General features: G+C 34.2%; 1 protein-coding gene across 1 annotated transcript; it reads right to left on the minus strand.

The window, feature by feature from the left end:
• Positions 1–16,889: 16,889 nt before the first annotated feature.
• LOC146903699 (uncharacterized) lies at positions 16,890–17,201 on the minus strand. The gene has a single exon (XM_085725192.1). The coding sequence runs from the start codon at positions 17,199–17,201 to the stop codon at positions 16,890–16,892; it is 312 nt and encodes a 103-aa protein (XP_085581318.1).
• Between the last annotated feature and the right edge of the window lie 2,964 nt (positions 17,202–20,165).

Consider the following 20,165-nt stretch of genomic DNA (forward strand, 5'->3'; position numbering starts at 1 on the left):
CTCAACGTGAATTTGAATAAAAGTTGCCTATACAATAAATTCGAATAAAAGTTACATTACGTTACGTTACATAAAGCTCCTAAATATGTTCTATCATTACATTACATTTGGATAAAGCCTTCCAACTACAACAAGTGTCTTACCTCTGAAATGGGGTAAATTCTAACTAGTTAAACAGAATCTCTCAAGCATTCACCCAACATTTCTATTGTTCCATTCAAAAGATTAGATTATTGTTAGGCTTGGTTTTAATGATGGTATTCAAGTGTCAAAAGAATGATGTCCATTCCTTGATACTTCAATACCTTCATCTAAACCAGCCTAACAAAAATTTAATCTTTTGAAAGGAACAATAGGAATGTCGGGTGAATGCTTGGGAACTGCCGTTTAACAAGTTTGAATTACCTCATTCTAGAGTAAAACAATTGATGTTAGTTTAATCGAAATTTATTTATTTTATCATTGATTTTTTATTTTATTTTATTATTCAGCCTTTATAATGATTTATATTTGTATGGAAATTCTATTGTACTATATAGCATTCCTCATTGCCATGCTCTACTAGCTCTTTCAGCAGTTACTTTATATTTTAGTTTTCTTTGATTTCAATTTTCTAATTGTTATTTTCTAATATTTTTTTTAGGGGAATTGTTATTTTTCTATTGTGATGTTACCAAAAAATTACAAATATTTTTTCAGGAAAAAATGACATAGAATTAAACATTATTAGAAAAGCATAAAAGTAAACATGGACAAAGTGACAAACGTTCTAAGGATAAATATCCATAGCTATAAATGACATTTTTGTGATTCTTTTTCCATGAGAATTTTGAAAACCAGTCTAAATTAGGTGTCAAAAATATATTAAGTGATTTTTTGTATAATATTTGGTATAATTATTATCCAATCTTTGAAATTAATTTTTGCTTATCTAAAAAACAAAAGAACAATGTTAACCAACAATATCATTGCCTCAATCAACTTCTCTAATTTAGATGTATCATTTGCGGCGAAATATTTATCGTTCCAAAGAACCCAACAATTATCTGTGCCGTCAATTACTGAAATCTCTTTCTCAGACATGGAATCAACATGACTGATATCGAGATTCAAAGCACCTGCAGTGATAAAAAGCTTAAATGTTCAAGAACACAATTTAAAGAAACGATGAAAATATGATTATTTCCCCACATTCAAGTAACAAAGATCCTCGAATGTTTAAGAAAGAGAGAATTCTATTATTATTTGAATTCATATTATTCAAGACAGGTCTTGAATCCGAGAGAACCCGGGTTCGAGCCCCGCTAGTGCCTTTCGAGGGAGGTAAATGTAATTACCTTTGTAAGTGCTCTTTGAGCCCGAAGGTCTTCCCTGCCTTGGACTGGGGCACCATCCCCTCACCCTAAAATTTTTGTAACCAAAAAAAAGAATTCATATTATTCTTTCTCTCACTACTCATGAATAACTTGCGGTTGAATATTTTACAAACACACAAGGTTACATAGGCATTTGAAAAAACAATAATTGATACTAGTGTAATATTACTTGTTTATTAATTGGGTGTTTGTTTGAAGTCTAATAAACACATTCTCGGAAGTACATTGTTAGGGAATAACCATACTCATGTTTGTTATAAGGTTGAGAAAAAAAATAAAGGTTAATTATTCAACCTATCCATGTAAATATACGCGAAGTCTGAAAAATAACCATGTAGAAATAAAAGCACATATTCTAACCATGTAATTTGAGATTCTTTCTATTTTCAACCTTGTATGATATATGCAAAGTCGAGAAAAGTGACTTCAAAGGTGAATTTCTTACATGCTATTTTGCAAGCATGTTTGCGAAGTTAAAATATGGCTTTCCATAAAAATAAAAATAAAAGAATATTTCGACAAAGGACATCCAGGTATGTGGTGTGTAAGTTGTGGTGAGTTGTCTCTTGATTTCATTGGAACTACAAACTTATTGAATGCCGATGAACTGTATTCTCCCCCTATCTATCCTGAGATACTTGATCACACATCCAAAATCCTTTTCATCTAGACTTTTAAAGTTTTTAAATGCTTCAAAAGCATTTGACTTTTCTTTCAAGATGTATGGCCAAGTTTTCGTGGTGCAGTTATTAGTGAACGTGATGAAGTACCTTTCTCTTGCATTAGAACTTGGTTTGATAGGGCCACATATTTCTGAATGAATCAATTCAGTCTCTCAATAGCTCTCCATTTTGACCTTTTTGGAATAACTTCTTTGTGTTGCTTACCCAACAAGCAATCCTTGCAATTTTCTTCAACTTCTTTCAATAATGGCCAACCTTTCACCATTTCTTTCTTGATCAAAATCTTCAATTCATTCTAATTAAGATGACAATATTTACAATGCCACAACTTAACATCTTCTTTGTAACTCCCCGAATTTTGATCCAAGACATTACAACTAATTCATTTTCATTTTTCTAAAAACACAACTATTTGTTTTTATCATCAACAATAAATTATTAGGAAAACTTATACAAAATTCTTAACATAATTTAACTAAAATTCTTAAAATAATTATCCTTCAAAAACTTATTCTAAAGTTACAATTCAATCAAAAACCCAATTTTTGCCCCCACGTATGCTTTCATCACACTTCAAACTTTATATATCATCTTTGGTACCTACAACATTATATTAATGTAAGGGTCAATTTCCTTATCCAAATTGGTTCATACTCAAAGAACCAGAAACAATGTCATAAAATAGATAATATCAAAACTTCTCAATCAAAAAGAATTAAGAAAAATACATCCAAGTTATATCGTTCATGGTAAAATTCACACGCATTTCCTTTGCAGTAAAATAGTTTAATCAATTATCAAAACACAAATATATAACAGACACAAATGATATGATGCATAAGATGCATGCTTCTAAAAACTACATGATCCGGATATAATCCCGCCACTTAGGCACCACACAGATGTATATGCTAATGCATGATCATAAAAATGAAGACTTGTAACATCCCGCTCTTCAGCTAATGGAATATTACTAGTCAAATGTGTCAGAGGACTAATGTTCATGGAAAACGAGTATGACGGAGAATATTTATCAAACGACATCAATCAAGCACGAGTTAAATATCAGTGTCGATATAAACACGTTTAAGATGAAGGGTATTATGGTAACTTGGCCACAAAGGGATATATAAGAGAAATTGGCCCAAAATATTTCATTTGCAATTGCTCTTTCTCTCTCTAGGTTTAGAAACTTGAATTCTCTCCTCCTTCTCTCTAAAAAGTGGCGCCCTCTCCCCTCAATCTTTTTCCTCAAGTCTTCCAAAATCATACAATTGGTAATCAAAGCATGAATGATAGTAAATTAACAAGTAAGGAGAAACTAAGAAAAGGGATTGGAGCTTGGCTTGATTGATGGGTTAAGGATCATGGATGGATCAAGGTCAAGAGCTAGGGTTTGGAGCTAAGAAGTTTGGAGCTTGAAGAAGTTTCAAGAAACATGTTAGGTGAGTTCTATAGATAGAATTCTACACCCTTGGGTTCATGTATGCTAGTGTGAGAATGTTTTATGTTAAGTTTTACATGATTTAGTTTTAGTACCCCCAAAGCAATTCTTGTTATGTTATGTTAAAATTGTCATGTAAGATGTTTTATGATGTTTATATAAGTTGCTGGATGTGTATGGTGCATTACAAGATCAGATTGGATGATGTTTGGGTCAGCCTAAAACTCGCTTATAGAGAGTTTCCCCAGAACAGCAACACGCCATAAGCGAGTTGGTTATGCCATTTCCCACTTATCTATGGCTTGTTGGCTTGTTAAGGGGACGTAGTGCATTCTGAGGCTTCTCTTATGATGTGTTTCAACTATATAACCCCTAAACAACATCTAATCAATGCACATAACATCAAACGATTCTTGAAATGAAAATCATGGTCAAATTAACATATGCATCAAGAATGGCATAAGAGAGTTTAAGCCGAGTTACTCGGGTAGTGATGAACTAAGAAAGGGAATGAATGTAGAGCCTCGACATAGTTGGTCGAGAACTAGAATGTTATGCATGGGTCCTATGTATGATAAGATGCGAATTGTTAGTATTTTCTCCTCGCTCATGAATAAGATTGACCATGCAAGCATGTTAAGCCGTGAATAGATAAGTTAATCCCTTCACTATGATGAGAATGTCTATGTAGGTAGCTTACCACTAAACGGGTAGTTCACGGACCCGTGGTTAGCGAGCAAGTATGTATAGGTTTAACCTTTTATGTATGTATGATTAAGACTATGATGTATGTGTAGTTTATCACAATAGGATCGCTTAAGGATTCGTGGTAAATGAGTATGTAAGACGTAGGTGTCGTGAGAACGGGATAAGCTCAGCAAAGGGGGGCTCGCACGTTACTGAGGGAGTTCGATGTGCCTTAGCTAGGTTTTTATCGGTTATGTATGAGATTGTTCTCAGGGTTACTCCGTAAAATGAACTTAGATAATATGTTTGTACAACGCTAACATATATGTATGAATGATTATGTCTATGTATGATTATGATATGATATTAGACATGTATAAGTTTATGAGAAAGAGCAAGATATGAATGTTATACCGATGATGATTTAGGATTCCCCGATCGTCCGGTTTAGGATCGTGTCATGAATATGTTATGTTTAGGCATCGGTGTGTTTGGCGTACCTTGGCATAGCGGCCTTAGGTTCCCTCTAACCGCCATGACACGTATGATGTAAGCAAGACCTATATGACAAGTTAAGATGAACCTATGACGAATCTAGTATGCATGACCGTCTAGGAAAGCATGACCACACACGTATAATCAACCTTCAGGTTGTATTGTAGACACGTGGAGACCGTAGGTTTTCCCGGAGGTTACCTATAGCCTAGGATTAGGTAGAACTCACTGGGACATTATGTCTCATCCCAATCCTTATTTGTTTCAGATAAACAGGTTGGATTGCAAGCTCGAAGCCGGATGGATATTTCAGCATGTGCTCGTTCGTACCCGTTGCAGAATGTCATGGACTTTTAAGGATGTTGTTACTATATATAGACGAATAGTGTTGTATGTTGATATTGTACGAACGCGTATTGTTGTATAATATATTCATTCGAAGAAATTATGTTGTAAATTTTAATGTATCCAATACTAAAGATAACACTCATGCTAAACTTTCTAAATACGTTTAGTATGGGTGTTACAAGACTAAATCCCGCCACTTAGGCACCGCAAAGCAATATGATATTAACCCGCCACTAAGGCAAATACAGTCAAATATTAGTGTATCATCATGCACACAAACCAAAAGTTAATCATTTCACAAACTCACATTTTCATCTCTTTTCATTTCCTTAATTAATCAAAAAGATAACATGTCTTTCTCGGCCACACAAGAACATATAAAACATAATAAAATAAATCACATTATATTCTCATACACAACTTTCATATAAAACATAATTAAGAATAATCATTTTTAGAAAGGATTAAATTTTACCATGAAAATACATTTTAAATATTTTCCTTTTTAAAAGACAAGAATTGCTACACTACTTAATGACACAACCTTGGCACTTAGTATGGACGTATGGGAAAAAGTATTACCTCGCACGCTTTCCTCCCAATCAAACGACTATAATATCCTCTAAATTTGCAGGTTCAATACATGCATGATTTCTCTTGCTCTAGACCTTGTTTTGAAGATTTAGGCCGTTAAAAACGAAGAACCACGTGTTCAGAACACGCTGTCCAAAAATTAGCCCAATCGAACGGTGAACGACGGCGCAGTCGTGATTCTACTGTGACAAGTTTGAACAAAACGAAAATGACTTAAATAAAATAATAACTCTAGGATTAGAGATTGGAGTATGGGAATTGTTGTTTTTGGATTTCCAAACTGTTAAATTTGAATTTCCAAATTCTATCATCTACCGAAGTTGTTACTAGGTTGAGTCACGACCAGGTCGCTCTCTTTAAGACGTTTCGTGGCACTACCCAAAATTGTGCAAGGTAGACTATCAACCACGCCGCCTCCAGGATAAAACAAGCCCAGCTACAACTGTTCGATTAACTACTGCACTGTAGAAAAATCGTTCGAGAATACACCCTCAAAATATGGCTCAATCGTTTGATCGAAGCCACTCGATACGGTACGTAACCGCTCTATTCGAAACCGTTCAAATTAATTTGGTATTATTACCATTCTATTATGGTGCTGAGACCACTCAAATATGGTGTTACCACCATTCTAACTTCTCCAAAACATGAATATGGCACTACGACCACTCAAATATGGTGATACCACCATTTCTCTTTAAAATAATATATATACTGTTAAGATCATTCTTTAATATGATCTTAATAGTACTCTATATTCCGAAGAATCATATATTATCGAAGGGACTATGAACTTAAGACCAAGGGACTATGGTCTTAAGAACACTCTTAATACCGAAGGGACAGAAAGGAGTAGAAGCAGAAGAAACTTGTTAAAAACAAGTCGGAGGGAGAAGAGAGGAAAAAACACAGGAAGCATCGACTGTGAATTTTCGGTGTAAAGAATCAAATGGGGCGAGCTCTCCTTTTATAGGGAGAGTTTGTAACAAAAAACGAGTGACTTGGGGATTAAGTCTGCTTAATCCTTAAGCAAACGCGTTTTGTTTCTTAATTGGATATATCCGGAAGTTTCTGGATATGCTTTTGGATTGGGTCGGGTCGTAACAAATTTATTTGTTACGCGTAGCGCTTACGGATAATGATTAAATTAATTAATTAATTAATTTAACATTTTCAAGTGACAAAAAAATATATATTAATTTTTTTTTAAGCGTTCACCCGTTCACAAAATTGGGTACCCCAAGGGCACACCCTTGGAGGTCACTTTTCCCATATATAAACACTTACTAGTTGGGGTGACCGTTCAATGTGGGACATTTTTAAGTCACACCCACACACTAGTTTTTTTCATAGTGTTTTTCTTTCCAATTTTCTTCACTACAATTAACTAGTGTTCCAACAATCCCCCACTTGACTTCAAAATGGTTTCGAGAAATAACGTAAAACGTTTCCATAAGATTTGCTAATATACAAAGGTGTCGCCAACAACTTGAACCTTAGCATAGTGGAAGATATTCTGATTTAACAAGACTAGACTCTTACCCGTGCATCGCACGGGTTTTGTAGAGTTTCATATAACTAATGCTCAGCGGAAGTAATCAAAGGTGGATATCAACACAATTAAAATGATAAATCATAGAGAACATTGTAATCAAAAGAAAATAATATACAAAAGTTTGCACCAAGAAAATAATACGAAACTGATATGGGGTGACAGAAAGGAAAAAAAAGAACAATGAAAAGACGTTGTTATTCGGTGACAAAAGGAAAAAAAATAAGAAAAAGAAACTGCTATGTAGTAACTGGAAAAATAAAATAAAGGAACTACCAATAATAAAAAAAAGTAACTGCTAAAGAACCGTCAAGGTGTTAGTGGCTTAAAAAAAACCTTACATATCTATTTGAGAAGCAACAATTTTTCAACAAACATGGTTGTGGCTAAGTGGTAAAAGTTATGAAGTGATGGCATAAGGTACCTGGTTTGATTCCTTGCAAATCCATTTTTTTCATAAAAATTTCCAGCAAAAAAGGCGGGATTAGGGTTAATTAGGGAAACTTTCAGGACTGTCTAACATTTATATATATAAAGATTTGCTTACAGCATTGAACTCTATCTCAAACATAGAATCCACACACAAACCTTTTCATAGGTGTATTCTAAAAGCCCGTGCGTTTTAAGGCCTTGCACGTGTATCCTGGTTTTAACGAATGCTCTAGGAATTCTGCCTCGAAATTCCATAGGATCGGCCTAAGTTCCACATTCGTATAGGTGAGTCTATCAAGGGTACTCCTGTAGCTGTGTACCCCACTCAACATAGAGTATAGATCTCATTAAGAGTTACTATTACCTCATCCTTCTTTCGCTGCAGGATCATGCTTTCTATATTCTTTCTCTCATAGCATGTTCTACCACTTCATGACTTGTTTTTACCCATTGAACCTATTTCTTGGGATCTCTAGTCATGTAGGTCGGGTTACCATCACTTGTGGGCTATAGGCATTAGTCCCATCCTACTGGATGTTTCTTGGACTTTCTCTCTATTAAATCCTTTCGTCAAAGGATCAGCTAAGTTTTCATTCGTACGTACAAAATCAACTCCAACCGCTCCATTTAGAGATACACTCTCTAATCATGCTATGTTTTTGCCTTATCTGTCGTCTCTTACCATTGTAATAACGATTCTTAATCTTTGCAATAGCCGCGGTACTATCACAATGAATTAACACAGCTGGTAACAGTTTCTCCCATAAAGGGATTTCAGCTAGCAAGGATCTTAGCCAACTTGCTTCTTCACTATTTTTCTCTAGTGTTCTCATCTCAGATTCATTCCATAGTGGACTGAGTCAATATCATTTGTTTTAACAAACAACTCCTCTAGTGATGCTCAATGTGCAAACACTAGTCGCTAAATATTCATCTGAAAGATGTTCTATTTTATATCTTGTACCATTTAAGTACAATATGTTACTCCTAGTGAAGTAATCTTAGAGTCATAGTCTTCTTAAGGCACCTCATGACTCTTTCTATAGCATGGCAATGCTTCCCATCCGTCTACTAGTAAACTTGCACAAGAGTTTCACGACATCGACAATGTCGGATCTAATACATTCAGTGGCATACCTAAGTGCTGCCAATGATGCTCGTATATTATGTTTTTCTAATTCCATCTCAAGTGTTCTTACACTTGGATCATAATATGTGATTTCAAGTTTACGGTGAAATAATTACATTTCTTTAAGATCTTCTCAACTTTGTGAGATTTATCAAAAAAGTTATCTTTTCTGATCTAGTAATCTTGAAACCAAGAATTACTTCAATTTTTGTTTAGGTCTTTCTTATCGATGTTGTTGATAAACAATGATTTCACATAATTCATAACATGAATCTTTAAATCAAATATGAGCAAGTCGTCTTCATAGAGACATATGATCGTGCAAATATTATTTGTCACTTTCATTCACTTTATACTCATTTGATAACATTAGAATGTCAAATTTTTCATGCCATTCCTCAGGAGTTTATTTTAGACCATTCAAATAATTATCTAACTTACAGACCTTGTTTTCTTGTCCATGAATTGCAAAAATTTTCAGGTTGTTTCATATAGACCTGTTCTTCTAGTTCACCATAAAAAGGCAACTTTCACATCCATTTGGAGTACTATCGAGTTATAAACGGCGGCTAAAGGGACTAGTACTCTTATGGATATGATTTTCGTGACTGGTGAATGAATGTCGAAGAAGTCTATATTTTTCTCTTTGTTTAAAACCTTTGACTACAAGGAAAGTCTTGTATTCATCAACCGTACCATCAGGTTTTAGTTCTTTTTTCAAAAATCCAAATACAAACGATTGGATTTGCAACTATAAGACAAGTCAACCAAGTGTCATGTTTTGTTAGACTCTAGAAAATTCATTTCATCGTTTATTGATTTTGCCATAATTCAGCATCCAATGAGGATATAACTTCTTTAAGGCTTAATGAATCTTCTTCCAATGTATAAACCAAGTTCATACTCTTTGGCAATTTTAGCTTTCTTACCTCCTTGAGATTCTATAACATCTTGTATGATGTTTTCATAACTATTTCTAATTACATGAATGTGATTAGATATAGTGCCCCCACTAGTTCTTAATTTTTAAAGGGAAATTTATTTTGCCCCCACTAATGTCGTGCTCCCATTAGAGCCCCCACTAGTGCCTCCACTATTCTTTAGTTAAAGGGGTAAATATTTACATAGAATTCGACATCTTTTAAATTCTATGATCACTTTAACATTTAGGTCATAAAACCTATATGTTTCGTTATTTATCGCATACCCGATGAATACATATTCATAGGCTCTACTAGTGAATTCAACTCTCTTGGGGTCCAGAATCTAAGTATAGTTCAGATAATCCCAAGTTCAAAAATAAGACAAGTTGGATTGTCTTTTCTTCAAAAATTTCTTAATTAGAATTTTTGTTCTTAGACTTGGGTACTCTATACATTTCAATTTTCGTTATAAAAAATTGAACATTCAAGCATATCAATTTTATTTTTCCAAAGTTCACAGTCATCAATAAATATGATAAAAATATCATTTTATCATTTCTAATTTATGTGTCATCAAATTAACACATATCATTATGTTTAGAGATTCATATCCTCTAAATTCTAATTTATATGAACTTTTGATTCATATATCTTGACTGCAATAAATAAAATTGTTTAATTATATAACTTTGGAATTAAGTCCAAGTTACTCAAGTATAAAATTAAACACTTGTTCGTGATCAATTTTGATATGTCAAATATTAAAATCACACAACTAATAACATAGAAGGAGAATTTAATTTTTAACATGCCATCAAAGTGCAATCTTTTTCCACAAGAATGCATGATAGACAAGTCTCTCTTTAAGTCTGAGTCAACTTAGTCTCATTCAATAGAATTCTGAAATTCAGATTCTTTCTAATATTTGTTTCAAACATTTTGAACAAATTTCTCAGATAATTTCTAGTTCATCAAAAGACATTATTATTTTTCTTTCAATGTTCATATCATTCCAAGTACATTCCAGTATTGAAAAATTCACTAATGTGACCGAGTGCATCCAGAAACAATTATTAGCACATAACAATCCATTTTTTTAATAGTCACCAATTAGATGACGTCACATCAACCCAAATACTTTGATGTAAATAAAAAGTTCTTTAGCAAGCACAGAAGTCACATACTTCAATTGAATGGTTCGAAGACCAGTATTGTTCTCTAATGGATTTAAGTGTTGTTGTTTAAAAAACACTTTTAGAATTCACCATAACAAAATAACGACCTTGCATTATTTTATTTTCTGCTCCAAACAATTTTTTTATGTTTTGTAACAAACTAAACTTGTTTGGTTCTGTAACAAATAATTTGTTTAGTAACAAATTATTGTTTTCATCAAATAAATTTTTTAGTGTTGTTGATTGAAACAACAATCACTTCATCGTTTCATTCGAAAGATGTAAATCTATAGTTTGGTTTATCCTAAATGTATTTAGGGACAACTTAACCTCAATATGTAACTTCTTCGGTAGACATAGCATATAGAAACGTCTTAAAATTGTTGTTTTTGGATTTCCAAACTGTTAAATTTGAATTTCCAAATTCTATCATCTACCGAAGTTGTTACTAGGTTGAGTCACGACCAGGTCGCTCTCTTTAAGACGTTTCGTGGCACTACCCAAAATTGTGCAAGGTAGACTATCAACCACGCCGCCTCCAGGATAAAACAAGCCCAGCTACAACTGTTCGATTAACTACTGCACTGTAGAAAAATCGTTCGAGAATTACACCCTCAAAATATGGCTCAATCGTTTGATCGAAGCCACTCGATACGGTACGTAACCACTCTATTCGAAACCGTTCAAATTAATATGGTATTATTACCATTCTATTATGGTGCTGAGACCACTCAAATATGGTGTTACCACCATTCTAACTTCTCCAAAACATGAATATGGCACTACAACCACTCAAATATGGTGATACCACCATTTATCTTTAAAATAATATATATATACTGTTAAGATCATTCTTTAATATGATCTTAATAGTACTCTATATTCCGAAGAATCATATATTATCGAAGGGACTATGAACTTAAGACCAAGGGACTATGGTCTTAAGAACACTCTTAATACCGAAGGGACAGAAAGGAGTAGAAGCAGAAGAAACTTGTTAAAAACAAGTCGGAGGGAGAAGAGAGGAAAAAACACAGGAAGCATCGACTGTGAATTTTCGGTGTAAAGAATCAAATGGGGCGAGCTCTCCTTTTATAGGGAGAGTTTGTAACAAAAAACGAGTGACTTGGGGATTAAGTATGCTTAATCCTTAAGCAAACGCGTTTTGTTTCTTAATTGGATATATCCGGAAGTTTCTGGATATGCTTTTGGATTGGGTCGGGTCGTAACAAATTTATTTGTTACGCGTAGCGCTTACGGATAATGATTAAATTAATTAATTAATTAATTTAACATTTTCAAGTGACAAAAAATATATATTAATTTTTTTTTTAAGCGTTCACCCGTTCACAAAATTGGGTACCCCAAGGGCACACCCTTGGAGGTCACTTTTCCCATATATAAACACTTACTAGTTGGGGTGACCGTTCAATGTGGGACATTTTTAAGTCACACCCACACACTAGTTTTTTTCATAGTGTTTTTCTTTCCAATTTTCTTCACTACAATTAACTAGTGTTCCAACAGGAATCAATGAAAAGAGAAACAGACAAGATACCTTGACTTCCAAGAATTTTGAGAAGTAATGATTATAGGAGATTATTTGATGGGCTTAGACATTTGGGGATGAAATATGAGAAAATAGCATGAAAGTTTCTGTTTGTTTTTCTTGGCAAAGATGTAACTTTTGGGAGTATTAAAAAAATTGTGTGAAGTGTTATTCGTGTGAAATATTTTTGTGATGTTGCTATAGTTTAATAGAAGGCCGTTGAGAGAAGAGAAGAGACCGAATAGTTATATATATCGATTGAGGGAGAGAAAATCTGTTTGTCGAAGGAGTGGAGAATTGACATGGGTTGTTATTTGTTAATGTATTCTCATGGAGAAACAAAGTGGAGTGTTCCACTTCTTCAGAAAGTAACAATTCGTATAAGAAGGGATATAAGTTGGGGGTCCAGAAGACCAAGTCATGTACACTTATGATTTGTTTTTATCATTCTAAGCAACTAACCACCCCAGCTAGCGCACACACGTTTTTAGTCTTTTTCTTTTACCAAAAGATACTAATAAGTGGCCCTATAAATTGGCATAGTAAGGTGTTGCATACATGGTGAAGGTTTCCTTATTTCTCTAACAATTTCTACGTCCACCCATGGCTATCTAAAAATTGGATCAATATAAAACTAGTAAGTAAACCACAGCAACGTGACTAATGATTTAGTAGCTAGTGTTTTGACTCAGCAACAAAAGGAGACACTCATAGTCAAATAAGTAGAATAAATTGAGTGGAAAAAGGAATGGAGTAACCACCACAATAACCCACGTAATTAAAGAGGTGGACATACATAATCTTTCACTAATTTTACAAGGAATAATAAGAAGGTTGAATTGAAATTAAGACCCAAACCAAAAACGCATGGCTTCTAATGCATAGAGATGATCTAGCAACTAAAATTAATAGCTATTATAATCACATCAAGTAGATAATTTGAAATGCATAATAAACTATTATAATAATTAAACAAAAGAAGGATTTACAATATTCTAAAATTCCTTACACATAAAATAAATGATGGAATAAATCATAAATCAAGAAAATCATTAAGAACTACATATATAAAATATTGGGATGTTAGATTCTTGATTTTCTATCTTCAAGCTTTCTTGCATAATTACTGGTAAAAATATGACAAACATCCTATTGGAACTCATCTATGTAAACTTAATCATTCCTCGCTCATCATGATTGTTGAAAGCAAAATCCTTATTTGATATTTTAAAGGTAACAAACATATTACATTTATTATCTTGTTATTTACTAATGTGTTTTGTGAGATTGTTTAATGAGAATGTTCTGACCTCACAAAGATAACAAATCATCATCAAAACAACAAACAAAGCAAATGACAAATATGAACTTTTGAGCAATGTCAAAGATATTCCATCAGCATTTTGTCCCTAAATTTGTTAAAGGAAAATGTTTTAGGACTAAAAAGTGAGATTTTTTTTTAGGGACTAAAAACAAAATTTTGAATCTATGCTATATATAAAGAAAATAACATTTTTCAACTCTTTTGGACTGACTTTTTCTCTTTCCAAAAATGCCTTCAATTTTCAATACAGATAACACATATAACGAATAGATAAGAATAAATTTAAATATTAAAAAAATGTAACAAACAAGATATTAATATATATTACCTCAAAAAAAATAGATATTAATATATAATTTTTTTTGAAAGAAATATATATATATATATATATATATATATATATATATATATATATATATGGTTTTTTTCCCCTTCAATTTTCAATACAAATAACACATGTAACAAATAGATAAGAATAAATTTAAATATTAAAAAATGTAACAAATACGATATGAATATTATATATATATGGTTTTTTTCTTTTATCATTTAAAAAGTGTAACAAACTAGATAAGTATATTTATACTTATTTTTTCTTTATCCCAATTTTACCTTTAAACTATTTTTTTATAATGAAGATTGTTGTTGGTGTCGTTAAAGAAAATGAATTTAGATTATATTTTTTTGTTATATTGTTGGTGTCATTGAAATAGATAATAGTTTGGTTTGTTTTTATAACTTGAAAGCAACAAACATTTATATTTTTTTGTTTAATCAAAATCAAAATTATTCTCCACTCATCTTGTGATGTTTGTTACGGGCACACACCTATTTAGAAAATGGTTGTTGACACATTAGAGAAGGCTGGGACACACATGTAAAATACGTTTTTGCCCCCTCGGCAGTTAACTGCCGAGGAATTAAAAATCAGGCTGCAGTTAACTGCCGAAGAATTCCTCGGTAGTTAACTGCCGAAGTTTTCTGCTACAAGTCTGGCAGAAGCTCTCTCATCTCCATTATTCATCACATCTTCAAATTTTTTTTCTCAAATCTCTCTCACAAATCTCTCTAAAAAACCCAACCAAATCCAACCAAATTTATTCAACAAAATCACAAGTAAGTAATTATAATGCTATTAACTTAAATTTTAGTTGTTATAAATGTTTTTATTTTTTAGTTTTTGAGTATATTTATTTTATTTTAGTTTTTGAGTAGATTTACATAGTATAATTCATTTTTAGAGTAAAATGTTTGTATGATGTTTATGTTATAGTTTAAAGTTTATTGGTTATATTTTAATTTGGTGTTTTAAATTAATTTTTTATTTTAGTTTTTAATTATATTTACATGTTATAAATCATTTTTAGATTAGATGTTAGTTGATTAATTTTGTTAAAATGTTTGCATGATGATTATGTTATAATTTAAAAATTTTAGGGTTATTTTTTAATTTGGTGTTTTATATTTTTAATTTTATTTTAGTAAGACTATATGATTTATTTTAAGAGTAAATATAATTTGAATAATTTTGCTATATTTTACGTTAATTTTTTTTTTTTAGACAATTACATTTTAGGGTTATTTTTATGATTTTTAGAGTCTATGTATAATTTGCAATGTTTGAATGAGTTTTTCATTGATTCTTTTAAATTTCTATGTGTGTAGATTTGAAACAATGGCCGGATGGATCGACGTTCATGCAACATTCAACGGCGGAGAAACTCATAGGTTGAAGGTTCGGTGCCTTGATGTAGCGTTAAGAGGTCTCAAGGATCAACTGAATGAATTCTACCAAGGAGTCAACCCCAGAGACACAAGGAGGGTGCAAAATATTCTGTATAAACGTCCAAAGCTCGACGAGGGGAGCGTATCATTCACTTGGGTGGAGTTAAAGAACGACGAAAACGTGACGAGCATGTTTTGGGAGCACACCAAGTTCCAGTGGATCGATATGCGGGTGACGTTGCTGAGATCAACTGAAGATATCATCAACAGCTTGATTCCACCAGAAGATCGTCATTAGTTAGGGTAAGGTGCATTCAAACTACAACATTTGTCTCACCTCTGAAATGGGGTAATTCAAACTTGCCAAACAACGAGGACTCAAGCATTTCGCTCGCTATTCATGTTTTTCCTTTGAAAAGATTAAATTCTTGTTAGGCTGGTTTAGATGAAGGTATTAGGTGTCAAGGAATGGACCTCATTTCGGTGGCACTTGAATACCTTCATCTAAATCAAGCCTGACAAAAATTTATTCTTTTCAAAGGAAAGCATGAATAGCGAGCGAAATGCTTGAGTCCTCGCCGTTTGGCAAGTTTGAATTTACCCCATTTCAGAGGTAAGACAGTTGTTGTAGTTGGAATGCCCCATTTATGTAATGTAACGAAACCTGTATCGCAATATTTATTGTAATATTTATTCGAATTCACGCTATCGCAAAATTTATTCGAATTCACTCTATCGCAATATTTTAAATAACATAAAATAATTTTTAAAGAATTCGTAATAATTTTCTAACACAATTCTATTCTAAACAAAATTAAAAAAAAAAAAACTCGGCAGTCAAGTGCCGAGGAATACCTCGGCAGTCTAGTACCGAGGAAAACCTCGGCAGTTTACTGCCGCCGATTTCATCATTTCCTCGGCAGTTAACTGCCGAGTCGTCCTGAAGCCAGAATTTCCAGAACCTGTTGAAGGCAGAACATGTTACATGTGTTTTTACACATTGTTTCGATGCCAAACCATAAAGCTAGTCAAATAAAATTACAAACATAATTGAAATTGAATATATAATACGGAAACGAGCAAGTGTCATAAAAAAATGTCATCGAAACAACGTAAGAACAAATGTACTGGAAGTACTAACAAAACGGCCAAATGTCATGAAAATACACCAAGTCCTAAAAATAAATCCTAAAAATAAGTCCTGAAAATACATGATGTCCTACTGCTGGTCCTGGTCATGCTGGTGCTGCTGGTGCCTCCTCCTCGGTCTCTGGGCTCTCCTCCTGGTAATGATCGGCGCGATCTGCTGCCTAACATCCTGCAAGGCCGCATACAGCTCCTGAGGGGTCATGCTCGTCACCTCCTGACCCAAAAACTGATCAGCATGGGCAACAGCGCCGCTAACCATGTCATAGGTGTCAGGGGAGCTTCTCGCCTCGTACCGCTCCCACTGCTATGCAACGATCTGCTCCTCGTTTGGAGGCCTCGGAACATCTCCCGGGAGAAGTGGCAAAATCTGAGGGTGAGACACAACCGTGTACCATTGTACATAGCCCTCTGCCATACGCCATGGTTGCTCTCCTGCCTGCTCACCCCAATCAGCCGCCTTAAGCGTGCGAGGGCGGAAGTCGATGAAGGCTTGCACAATCTCAGCCGGTGTTAGCTCTGCAACATCCGTCGGAGGTCTAGGGACCGACTGGACGTATCCGTACTGCCTCAATACCCTCTCCGGGAGGTGACGGTACACCCTAATATCGCCGCACATGATCCAGCCAGAATACCATAATACCTCCTCGAAAGGCTGGTACTCCCTGTGCCCTTCGTATGGCCTCTAGCATACGTCATCAAAAGTAATCCGATCAAGTGCCATCCGATACGTGGCCCCCTCTCCATGACCCTTCTGAAGAGTCCACCTCGCCGCAACCGGTAAATTTTCAATGTAGTCCGGGTTTGGATCAACAGTGTAAAACTTAGGGAAGTGCGACAAAAACCATGCCTGCACAAACCATACAAATCACAGTTATAAATAAATTAAAGTTAACTAAAAAAATAAAATTTCAATTTAACAAAATAATAATAGTAATAATAGTTAAGAAACAAAATAAATATAACAAAATATAACAAAATAAATATAACAAAATATAACAAAATAATAATAGTTAACAAACAAAATAAAATTTAAATTTAATTTTTCTTACAGTGAGCAGTGTCACGCTTCCCCCAAGCTGTCTGTCTCCGGGCAAGCAGGCATGAGCTAACTCATCATAAAGGTATGCAAGTGCCATCCCTCCCCACGAATAAGCACGCATCCCCGCGTAGCCGTCCGCCATAGTCGTCAAATAAATCAACTGGATGCGCTTGTTGCTTCTATCCCCAAACAACAGGCATCCAACCAAGTATAGAAGGTAGCACTTCACACAATAAGTCCTAACCCTCTCCAACTCCTCCAGCTCCTCTGGATCCTGTGTATCCGCCAAAAGGTTGGCTCTACCAAGGTGCGTCGTATAAAACTCCCTCAACTTTGGATAACTAATGTATCCACCATACTCTGTATTGCAGATTTTCTCTGCCTCCTTCCTCGACGCGCCCAAGTGAGTCATCAGTAGTGTCTCTCCCTCATGTCTCAGCATCTTCTTCCGGTGGCCCAACATCCGCCCTTCAATCGGGACATGCATAAGACATGCGACATCATCCAAAGTCACAGTCATCTCCCCCATAGGCATGTGAAAAGTGCTGGTCTCGGGATGCCACCTCTCGCATAGAGTCATCAGCAAAGCGTGAGGCACAGTGGCGTAGCCCAAGTAGACCAAGTCATGTAAGCCACTCGCCCTAAGCGGATCCCAAAACCATCTCTGATTGGGGTTTGGACGTTCGAGACTCAAAATCTTGGGGCCATGATTAATTGGCTTTACAACACGCTTCTTGCGACACTGAAAAAATAGAAAAATAAACATAGTTTAAACAATGTAAACATTTAAAACTTAATAAATGCTAAAATAAAAATAAAGAAAACATATAAAGAAAATCACATATTAATAAAAGTTGATATAATAATTAAAAAAAACATAGTAAGAAAACATATAAAAAAAACATATTAATAAAACATATAAATAAAACATATTAATAATAATTAAACAAACACACACATAATTAAACATATTAAACATATAAAATGGAGAAAACATATTAAGAAAACATATAAAGAAAACATATTAAGAAAACATATTAAATCAAGAAAGAAAAAATAAAGAAAATAATTAAACAAACACACGCATAATTAAACATATTAAACATATAAAATGGAGAAAACATATAAAGAAAACATTTTAAGAAAACATATTAAATCAAGAAAGAAAAAATAAAGAAAATAATTAAACAAACACACACATAATTAAACATAAAGAAAGAACATTTAAAAAAACAATACTTACGTCATCCTTATTATACCAAAGCGGCAATGCCACATGATTGGCATAAGAGTGAAGCAAAGATATGTCCTGCGGTCCTCCAGGAAAGGGAGCGTCCGTAGGCAACACCTCCGGGGCAGCCGCCATAGCAATGTCATCCTCGTCTGGCTCCCCTGGCATATGCGGCTGCTCTGGCATGTGCTGCTCGTCGTACCCACCATCAATCACATCATGGTGATCCTGATAGTTCAGGTACTCCACCTCCTGGGTCGGGTCAACCACCTGCGACTGTTCAGGATGCGCCTGAGAAGCCTCAGATGCCTGAGAAGTCCCTGAACCATCCGCCCTCCGACAACGGCGCCAAAAACTTGATAGACGTTTGGCAAGTGCAACAAATACTATCGAAGTAGTAAAAATATCGATCCAACGAGGACTGTTTTTAACTTCAATAATTCAATTGCGTTATAGAAATAGGATGTGTAAAGTTTATTTTGTTTTGCCACTAGGCAGTAGATTTGGTTTGATTTTAATTAAATCAAGTAACAGAAAATAAAGATTTGTTAAGAAAATATGGAGAGAGATTAAATCAGATCCGTCGAATCCTCTAAGTTCCCCTAATTGGTCTACTGCACCTATTTGTTATGAATCCTCTTCTAGTTTACGATGATTAACAAAATAGCCCTAATCAATCCCTTGAGTTAGGACCCTCTTCTTAAACTACAGCCCCTAATTCCTTAGGTGGTCTAATAATTCTTGAAGGTTTTACTGAACGTTAACCTATTATCACTAACAAACGATTATCTATTCCTAGACTAACCCTGTTTATTAGAACAATTCAATTAGGTCTAAGTTGAAAGCCATGGTCAGTGGTCATTCATTCTCACGAAATCAAGTTATATGTGATCAAGATATAAAAAGCATTAAGAACAATTGAATTGAATAAACTAGAATTGAATTCATAAACAAAATAGAGTTTCACAGCAACATGTGTCAATTAGGGTTACAAAGATTCATCTCGGATCTAATCTCTAAGAGATTTAGCTACTCATAATCGAGTTTACAAATAGCATAATCAATGAAATAATTAAAACATACATGAATTGGTAAAAGGTTGAAGAAATCGCCCTTCTAGCCGTCTCCGATGTCTCAAAATCGCACTTTGCTCTCCAAAATCGTAACTCTTGTTCTTCAGATTGAGTGCAGTATTTATAGAAGTCATGGGCCTGACCCATCAAAATTGCGCCGCGCCATGTATATAGGCGTGCCGCGATTTCCCTCAAACAGGGAGGATGTAATTTTGCTTCAAAAATCGCAGCACGGCT

This window comes from Medicago sativa, chromosome 7, assembly GCF_051527215.1.
Source record: "Medicago sativa cultivar Bolivia chromosome 7, Bolivia_mono, whole genome shotgun sequence".
NCBI lineage: Eukaryota > Viridiplantae > Streptophyta > Magnoliopsida > Fabales > Fabaceae > Medicago > Medicago sativa.